We start from the raw sequence: 10,684 nt of genomic DNA on the forward strand, positions 1-10,684 counted from the left end.
AAATTTCAGCTTCCAAAGCATCATTAGAATAACCAAATAATGTACAAGCTAGAAAGAGATTAATGGTATTTTCTGGTATAATAAGGAACATAATTACATACATCCACTGTGTGAATGAGATTGAGAAAAACCAAACAAATGAACAACAAACACTTTTAAAAGTTTGGCTAATAAATAGCCACACAGGTTTTTTTTTTTTTTTCCAAGCTCAGTTGAAGAATTCAGACTTAAGGCTGGCAGTGCTGAAGTGACATACCTGAACCATGGAGAAGCACAGCCTGACAGTACCATGTAATATAGCTCCTCAGAAAATTTATTATGGCAGAGAAAGGATGGTTGGTAACAGAAAAGCCAGCTGTGCTAATCAAGGAACTCGTGTGTTTTGAGGAAAGTGGAGCAGAACAGAAGCAAGGCTTTTTCCACAATAACACCTCCATGACCTCCCTTGGCAGATTATTCCATTGTCTGATGGGACCTCAGTGTTTGACCATTTTCCCTAATGACTTTACTGATTTAGTGTCATCACTTTACATTGCTTGGAGTTCATTTGAACGCATCTTATGTATTGTTTTATTTTCAAAGTGTTTATGACATAATAATAAATATTCCCCCCTTAGTCATCTTACTGGTTGGTCAGAAAATAGAAGAGTACCTGTGTAAATATAAGCATTCTTGTATGTGCATGCAAAACTCAATTTAAATGCACAGATGACTATATATGCATTGTATACTTTTTCCCCAACACATATGTACACTCACATATCACATGCAAGAATGTCTATTTTCTGACTAATAATCTGGCCTCCCTTTTCATAGATCTTTTCACAGAACTAGGCCCTCCTAACACAAGATTAAAATATTTTTTTACTCCTCTCTTAACGTTAAAGTCACTTTTAAATAATCAACAGCCTTTTATTAATACTAAAATATTTTAAAAATCATAAAACATACCAAACACAGGCATTAGTTGTTTTTTCCATAGTTATTCCACTGCTGTAGAACAGTTATGTTTGTTAATCTGAATCAATGAATCTCAATGCTACACCCACAACTGAATTTAGAGAAGAACTCTCTATGAAGATTTTAAAGTAGATCATATTTCATTAGTGTTCACCTTCTTCACTCTTCTCACAATTTTTCAAAGTGAGTGCAATCTGTTCCAGCTTGGCAAGTATACAAAACTACCCTTATAACACTTGAAATATATTGCCCTGTATTTCTTTGCCATTTCTGAAGTTGAATAATTAATAATTATATTTCATATTTGTGATCTTTTTCTCCAGCCTAGATCTATATCACATTTTACTTTCCAAGTAATATATCACTCAGTTTTAAGAGGACAAATTAAAATTTCAAGTATGACCTTGCTCAAAGATTGCTATACAACAATAAAATCCAAACAACTGTAAAATTTATATACTTGGCACAAAATAGCTGATGGATCATAAACATGGATCATAAATATATAAGGTATGTTCAAAGTTATCAGTAAAAGTTGATAGGACCTAGTCACTGGGCAAGATACATTAGAGAGAACATACTGAGAACATGAAAATAATAAGAGATGCCTGTAACAAAGAGCATATATTATCTCAATTCACCACTGTATTAAAAAAAAAAAAAAGAGTTCAGAAAAAAATCCAAGCATACAGAACTACTAGACTGCAGGAATCAAAACTTGTAGTATAAAGAAAGATGGTAGATACAATATAGAAATAATTAGTATGAAAATAGAACATTATAGAAGTAGCCTGAAGAAAAATGACCAGTAGTGTCAATAAGGATGTATAAATTCACCATAACAATTATTAAGGAGCAAAGAGCTGTCCTAAAAGTATACAAATTTCAGACTACTCTGAAATAATCTGCAATTACTACTGAAACTGAATGATTCAATTAAAATACCATTGAAGAAAGCAGAAAAGAGGAAAAGGAACAAAACAACAGAAATTAATGAAATAGGATTGGCTTTACAATATAATAACAGTGAAATAATTACCAGAAAGAGAAAGAAATCCCACTGAGAATGCAGAAGACATTTATATCAGCAATGAATAAAAACACCTGATATATGAAATGCCTCCTGACTTTTAAGGACTGCCACAGTGGGAGTACTTACAAAAATAATAAAAGCCTCATAAAAATACCTATTGTCAAAGGGACCGTGCATCTTGATCATGAAAGGAAAACAGCCAATAAACAGACTAGATGAAAGGAAACTGGAAATTAAATGCAGGCATAAAGTGAAAATAATTCTGCAACAGTTCATCATGTCTTAAAACCAAAATTCTGATGAATATTGAGTAAAGCAACAAAAATTACGGTGAGATGAAAGGCCAAATTTTTTGTGAAAACAAGAAAAGATCTAAACAAATGCAACACAGCCGAACACGGACCTTGTCCAAGTGCAGCTACCTGAGAGCTGTAACGTGACTGGAAAACAGCCACAGTACTAAATAGGCTTCAGAAAGGTACTAAGGGAGTGAAGTTGGGGTTTACACTTGGTGCAGCACCACAGAGGCTTGTACATCACTTGCAACCTTGCCACACCTCCAGAGCAGGGCTGGGCAGCGGGACTGGGGACTGGCTGAACCCCAGGGGCATTATGAGCTTTCCATTCACCAATCCATTAAGAAAACCTTCCTCATGTGACAACATTGTACCTTACTCCTAGAAAGGCATTCATAAGGGCTTTCACCCACAGTTGTCAATCCCTTTGGGCTTCTTCTGCAGAGCTACAGAGAGAGAGAGAGAGATTTCCCCACGAGTGGACTCAGAGGAGCTGCCTCAGGCTCCTGCTCTGGATGGTCAGCCCTGCTTTCACCATCTACATAAGGAACTTGGGGAAATGCATCTCACTGAACTCAAAGTAAAGGCATTACATGTGGCATACAGCAATTCTTCAAAAGCAATGGGTATTTCTTCACCTTCCAATTTAATTCAGGATTCAGAGTTGAGACCTAAGGTTTTTATTTTGCTCATTTGTATTGCTGTTTGAGTTTTTTAATATCTTTGTAAATTATATAAAGAAAGAATCAAACAAGTAACTTGACCATTTCACAGACAAATAAAACATTGTAATTAGGAATGTGTGAAATCAAAAAATGCAAATCAGTCTTGGAGGATTTATCACAAAATTAGCCTCTTGCAGTGTATAAGCACAAATGTAACCACATGCATTCTGTGACATTTGGTTAATTGTATTTTCATCCAGAGAAAAACTTGAATAAAATATTTTTGCATGGCTTTCATATTTTCTGAAAATGGGTTCTTAAGAGATTTTTTGCTACTTTAAAATAGAAATACTTGGTTATTATTCAGGAAAATATTAGTACATAAATTTATATAATCATAATGTGTGTTTCTTTCCCCCAAGAAACTGTTTTTCAAGTTTCTTCACTTAAAATATTATTCCTTACAAATTCTTGTCTGTGTTTTACTACAAAATCCAGTGGCTATCAGCAATACAGAACTGTGAAGAGTTCACACAGGAAGTATAGACAGTATGTATCAACTGGAATAATCTTTTCTGGCTATGGCATCTTTGAGAACACAGACTATAATTAAAACAGTGCCTTTTGTCATGGTTTATGTAGCTGAACATGAACATTTTTCTGTGAATATTACATTTATTCCTGACACTTACCTTAACAGAAAGAATGACAAAGAAATCTTCTTAGTGCTCTTTTTATGTTACTAATTCAGCCCTCAAAATACTGCATCAGGAAATCTCATTTCTCAGAAAAGCCAACAAGTAGACTTGCCAAACCAAATTTTCTCTGAATGTTATACAAACTATTACTTACAATCCGAGGTTTGAAGGGTGGTTTGATTTTCCTTTGTTCTAGAAGAACCCAGTCAATTTCCTTGAAAAATGGATGCTGCTTAATCGCATCTTCCCCGTTTTGTGACGCCACACAGCCAAGTCGCTTGTTGGGATTTTTTGTCATGAACTACAGGGTGGAGAGGGAGAGGAAAGTTAAAACATGAATGATGATACCTGGAAATCATTTGCCAGTCAATTACACACTGTAATTCTTAAAGCCAAGTTTTTAAGAGACAGTCCCCTTTCAGAAGGTTATTGCTTCTGGCCCTCCATATTTCAGAGGTTTCAGCCACACCATAAGATTCAAAGACTCCAAACTGTAAATTTACTGCAGAAAACTCTTTCAGTTTACTGTTAAGACCTCTTAATTTCATCTTACTGAGAGTGGTAAAGGACTAGATTCTCTTTCAGCATGTATACTTTGAGCTTTAGCCAAAAATACTAAAGGAAAGAAAGATGATCTTAAACCCTCCAGAGACAGAGTGATCAGTACCTGCAGAAAGCTTCCCTTGAGAATGGGAAGTTATGTCATGTCCCCCATGACATAACTCACACATTTTCTTTCATTTTTAGTACATGATTAGTGCCAATGACTGGAACTAACTGGTTTCCTCTGGTGTAGTAATTTATAAACTTCTTATGTTTAAACTATTACTATTCCTGTCAGGAAAAAGCTATACAAATGGTGTAAGACATTGATATCAACTGATGGCAGCTCATATTACTTTACCTGATTTTTCTCTGTTATTTTTTCCTTCTTTTATTAGCAATTGCTCTAGTTTGTGTGGACACAGAATCCTTATAATTCAAGTAGCAACAAATGCTATTCTTATAAACACAAGCACATTATAGAATTAGCTCAATAGCTTTGCTATAACTTCATATTCAGCCATTATATAACATTTTTAAATTTAGAAAAAGTGTACAAAGTAAACAAATGTAATAATTGTTCAGTGCCTTTTCAACCTATGTATCACATTAAACAATACTCCTGTAGAAAAAAAAAGTAGAAAAAAAAATACTGTAATGCATGCCCTTGCTTTAGTACTCCAGGTATTAGTTAAGTAGCTACTTAAGCCCTTAGAATGGTTTTAGATATCTAGATCAACCATCCACAGAATATCCTTGCTGTAATTTTAAAGGTATAACATAGATCAGCAAAGCAATTCTGTCATACACGTGCTGTTCTGAAGATGATCCTTCTCTTTGGTCTTGAGCTCAACTGCTCTGCAAGTTCTTTTGCAAGTGGGCAAGTCATATCTAAACTACAGGCAATATTCCCTATGAGCAGGAAAAACAAAGGTTTTGAAAGGATTACTGTGCTTTGGTGAGGTCTCTTGAAAAACCACAAAATGCATTCCTACGTTCCTCTGCTTTATTTCATCTCTAGGACTGGAGCAAGCAGGCCAGGAACCAGCAGCCACATGCATTACAGAAACAGAACATGGAAACTACAGCATTTTTGTACCATATAAACCAGATATCAAAAGTAGTAAAATATGATCCTAGTATCTACCATGCTTTATCTTTGTTTTAAACTGGAGACAGGGAAAGCATCTGGACATGTAACTTTTTAAGAAGCCCAGGACCTGACAATATGACTAGGCAGTCCAGTACAGTTTACTGCTGTACTTCACAAACCTCATGAAACTAAAAAAAGAATATATTTTAAGAATGAATACATAAACAAAAATATCATATGCATATATGAAGAAAAAATATCAAACTCCTAAAGGAGACATTTAATTGCATTAATTTAATCTCTTTTTATTTGTGAAGTAAAAGCTGACATTTATTCCCTGTTTATCACCACCATCAACACCGATGCAACTGTCAGGACAGATCACTCTGGTGAAGAAATGGAGTGACAGCCATAGCCATAAACCTTTTCATGGCTAAGGTGGGAACCTCTTTTTCTGAAAGAAGAAGCCTTTTAGGATCAGCATTCCTACTGACTTAAGTGATAACAGGACAAAATGCTGCTTAGCGCCTCAATCAAAGATCATTAAGCTCCCCAAATTTTGCTTCTTGAAATAAATCACACAGCTTAAAAACACAGTTCTGCTTCTGTTGCCAGAGACTGTAAAGTCTGTACACAGGGAACACACACTGTAGAGACATCTCTCCACTGCTTGGGAAGAAGCAGAGAGCCAATTTCAATGAAGAATTGTTTTCCTTACTACACAGGAAAGAATTTAAATAGTAATTCCTGCCAATTCACAGAGACAGGACTAATAAGATGTGTGGGTTTTCAGGAGATATGCAACATGCTGCCTTGTAATACTGAGCTTTAATATCATCCTCAGTGTTTTGATGGAAGTAACAGGAAAACTGTTTCATCAGAAAAAAGGAAAACATCGCCACTTAATACAAGAGAATGTCTTCTTACTAAACTTTCCCTACATGGTGCTTGAAGGACTGTAAAAATACACAGTTTTAAAAGAATAAAACTCATGTCTTGAAGCACAATGTGAGGAAACGAAGTGTTCCAAAGTTAATCCCTTGCTACTATTCAGCAGCAAAATACATAGACGCCTCTTTCTTTCCTCTGTTTTTCCTGTTCTTCATATAGACAAGTATCAGATGAAGAACACAACTTTCAAGCAGGTTTCACACCATACATGCATAGGCAGCAGGTTCCTAATCTTAAGGAAATGTGTTTTATTTATGGTGTAAATTGCCACAGCTCCATTAAATTGTATCAATTTATGCCTAAAAGGCTATGAGTACAGCATGATACAAATCACCATTCCTACTATCAAAATGTATATCCAGGAAAATAGTCTCAGAAAATTCTGTAAAAAAAGTCAGCTATAAAAGAAAATCCTCTGGATTCCAATGAAAATCAGATGTAGGTATGAAAACTGTCAACAACCTTTCCTTCACAATGTGCCAAAATAACCCGTGAGCCCTGGATATAAGCCTGAACTCTGCAGCTCAAGTCCATATATTTTAAATGCTGAAGTAAAATGATCAAAGGATCTGGAAACAGAAATGGATGCATGAAAGTATCATGTGAGCTAACAAAAAGTAGTCAGAAAGCTATCTGGGGGAGCAGGGAGAATAGTTATTAATTAATTACTACCAGCAGTAAAAAATCCTCTGAATGTAGCAAAAGAGATAGTTCAGCAAACACTTCTGAGAAGTTAACTTTGACTTCTGCTTTGAATCATTGCTAGAGCATCTCTCTTGCTCAGCTAGAATGATCCTGAAGATATTTTCATCAAAAGGTCAATATGAGAATTTCTGCATAATGTGCTGTCTGCTGGTGTTAAAATCATAATTTGTTTATGTTTTATATATAATTTCAAAACAACTCCATATGAAGACCTCTGCAGGATTTTACACTATCAGTTGCCTTCTTAATTGAAAGTCTCCCTTACTCCAGATATTGAAAGAAAAATATGTAGAAAGGCAGAAATTTTCCAGTTTCAAAGATGCTGGAAAAATGGAATAAATAAAAACCTAGTTATTTTTTAAAGCCAAAAATATTTCTTGGTGTTTCTGACTACTATGGGGATTGGCATACTGCTTCTGCTTCATTTTAGGATGACACTAGCACAGAAGAAAGAATTTATGTCAGTGTCATTCATAGGAATTAATGACTTTATAAACCTGACTTTATAAAGATAGTCTAAAAACTGAATTTGCCCAGTGGTATGTATTGGCTGCTTTAAAAAATTGTGACATTTGGTGACACAAGTTGCTGTCAAATCACCACTCATACTGAAATATCCCAATGAGAACAGAAACAATCACACTAAAGTACGACTGCTATCATGTGAACTACAAAATAGAACATGTGGCTGTAAATAAAGGGCTTTCAACCCATCTTGATGACAGGGGAAAAACGGCAAAGGGACAGGAAATTTTGTAAGTGGGTTAAATAAAAACATTGTTTCTTTAATTATGTAGTGCTTCTCCCACTCTATATATGGCATATAAAGTGTCAAAGTGATAGCACAGTTCTAGCTGGTTGTCTTTTCCCTGAAACATGAATCTGCAGTACACAGATTTATACAGTGTACAACTGCGTGGAATACAAACATTCTGTTCCTTTCCCACAAGTGGTGTAATTTATCCAAGGCCCCATTATCCTAACAGTGGCACTCTGAACTGTGCTTGAACTCCCAGTGGTGACTGCTCTCAACAACTTTCAGCAAATTCAATTTTAATCAAGGAAAAAACCCAACAAACCAACCCCCAAAAACCCATGAGGAAGAGGAGGAGGAGGAAGGCAAGTAATGGAAGACTCACTGCTTTTAAAATGCTGACAGCTTCTTTACTGAGCCAGACTGGATACAATACATCATCATGAAGGATGGATTCAAAGAGATCATCTTCATTGTCAGCTTCAAAGGGGGGTTGTCCAGCCATCATTTCATACATGAGAACACCCAGAGCCCACCAGTCCACGGATGGGCCATATTCTAGCTCCTGGAGGATCTAGTACAGAAAAAGAGATTGGATTGAAGAGACAAGAGAGACAACTGTCTCAGCTGCACTTTTGCTGTTTTAACATGATATAGCCCCTCTAGCTCCAGTGCCTAAGCAGGACTGAATCACACACTGATTTCAGTAACAGCAGGCAGGGTTTCTTCCCCATGCAATTTGCACTAACACAGCTAAGTGTCAACGAGATGTTGTTCTCAGAAGTACTGAGAGTTTATCAGTCCCTTGAGTAAACGACTATGCTTGTGAGCAAAAGAGCTGCATATCCTTCCAAGCTGTTTAAAGCAGGTCACACTATAGGGGAAAAAAGATCACATATACAAAACAGACTGGTGGAAAATGTGAAACATTTCCTTGTCTCTATCTTGAACAAAACAAACTGAACCAGCTTCTAATGCTGCAGAGAGATCATCTGAGAGATTTATTCTTGTCCTTTAGGTAGGGCTGAAGGAAGCCAAAAGCATTTTTGTTCAAGTTCCTTTTACTGCATTAAACCACTGTACAATACATGGTGTAGAATTCACTTTAATTGCACTTGCTTTCAGGAAAAACTGGCTACAACTTCTCATGTGGCACAAATTCAACCTTGTAGAAAATACCTTTAGCAGCAAGTAAGAGTTTAGCTGGATGAAGTTTTATAGGAGCACTTGGTGTTACAGAGCTACCAGGAACAAGTTTAATTCTTGTCTCCTCTTCACTGGAAAGAAGCTTGCAGTTTGGCTGCACTGGTTCAGCATGACAGGGAACCAGGGAAAGGAGAGTGGGTGCCTGATTAAGGTGAAGCTGGCTGCCTTAAAATGACTTGGAATGGCAACAAATCTGCCAGCTCCTTACACAACACTGCACAGTGCATTGAGAAATCCTGTGGTGAACTGCTTGGGCTTAGTGCTGTAGTGATATATAAAAAATGTATATAAATATAAATATAAATATAAATATAAATATAAATATAAATATAAATATAAATATAAATATAAATATAAATATAAATATAAATATAAATATAAATATAAATATAAATATAAATCCAACTTCAGCCTTAGCACAAAAACAGAACTGAGTTTAACACTTGGATACACACATCTGGATCCCATCCACATTCTTCATTGAAAGAAAATTATATTTTATAGGCACCAAATACAGAAAATTAGATATATACTTTTCAAGTGTTCTGGGAACTCTTTGGATACTACTGAAGAAAAGGAAATTAAAACATATCACCACAATGCAAGAGAAATAGAAGCAGGAGCTAAACTTCTGCAACAATGATGACAAATTGGAAGCCTCAGGAAAGTTCCTGGGTTGTTATGATTGCTTTATTTTCAGTAATAATTTTCAAATAGTTTGTCAAAGGACTCAATTAGTATACTGAATCAGAAAAAAATTCATACATAGCCAAAACTACCACAATGGTATTTCTTTTCTTTTAATGCTGGAATACTTTTCAAACTCCGTAAGACACACATTTATATAATGATAGTTTCAAGATGATTCACACCTTATCAGTTGTGCTACTGAAGTTGGACAGCCATGAACAACTCCATACTAACAGTATGGATTTATGATTTATTGACTCTAAGGAATAATAAATAACAGTTTTCCTCACTGCAAATTTATGTTTGATGAAAGACAAACCAACAACAACTTTTCCATTCAGCTTGCACACTGAATCTTCAAGTGGAAAGATGCACAGGTTACTAACTCAACTGAGCAGACAAAATCTGCCTGGCAAAATAACTGTTCAATACTGGTTCATTTTAGCCACTTTGAAATGCACCTCATAATATTAAAATCTAGAATATGTAAAAGCCACACTACTCTCAGCTATTTATTTTATCCAATGAACACCTTGAAATGTTGCCAACTAATATGCAGCATCTACACCTAGTTTCCATGTTTCTGTGCAATTCTATGAAGTAGCACAGGTATAGTAACTTTCACTCACAGATATTTTAAAAAATGGAAAAAAAAAAATATTCCCAAAAAGGCTATAGACAAAATGACACCAAACACATGGCTTCTTCTGTATTAATATGTTCTTTTAAACCTCACTAAAAAATAAAAATATTTTTATAACTACCTAAGATTACTAATATTGCAATAAAGTCGCATCTAGCACCTTAAAGACTGCTAAAATTCATCATAATGATGCTGATTCAGAAATGAATAAATTGAGAAGAATAACTTTAAATTTAGGAAAAAAAATACTAGAAAAAACACTCCTATCATCAAGGAATAGTGCTTGTGAGCAGTAGAGTAACCATTTTCTGCAAGACTACCTAAGCACAACTGCAGCAGGGTCTAGTCTGCATCTTAAATGTTTTCATCTATGTGTAAAGACTGTCTAAAATTACACAGGTAACAGTCTGATTAATAAGAATATCTGTACTCTTAGTGTACTGCAAA

General features: G+C 35.3%; 1 protein-coding gene across 3 annotated transcripts in view; it reads right to left on the minus strand.

Annotated features, from left to right (window-relative positions):
- Positions 1-10,684, minus strand: part of PRKCE (protein kinase C epsilon) — a 283,489-nt gene that overhangs the window by 17,436 nt on the left and 255,369 nt on the right. For all 3 annotated transcript variants that reach the window (XM_031504267.3, XM_031504268.3, XM_085575935.1), the window contains exons 13-14: positions 8,084-8,272; positions 3,807-3,953 (exon numbers count right to left, since the gene is read on the minus strand). In XM_031504267.3, the coding sequence (XP_031360127.1) occupies positions 3,807-3,953; positions 8,084-8,272 (336 nt within the window). The remainder of the gene's footprint in view (positions 1-3,806; positions 3,954-8,083; positions 8,273-10,684) is intronic.

Source organism: Lonchura striata, chromosome 3, assembly GCF_050655825.1.
Source record: "Lonchura striata isolate lonStrDom1 chromosome 3, ASM5065582v1, whole genome shotgun sequence".
Classification (NCBI taxonomy): Eukaryota; Metazoa; Chordata; class Aves; order Passeriformes; family Estrildidae; genus Lonchura; species Lonchura striata.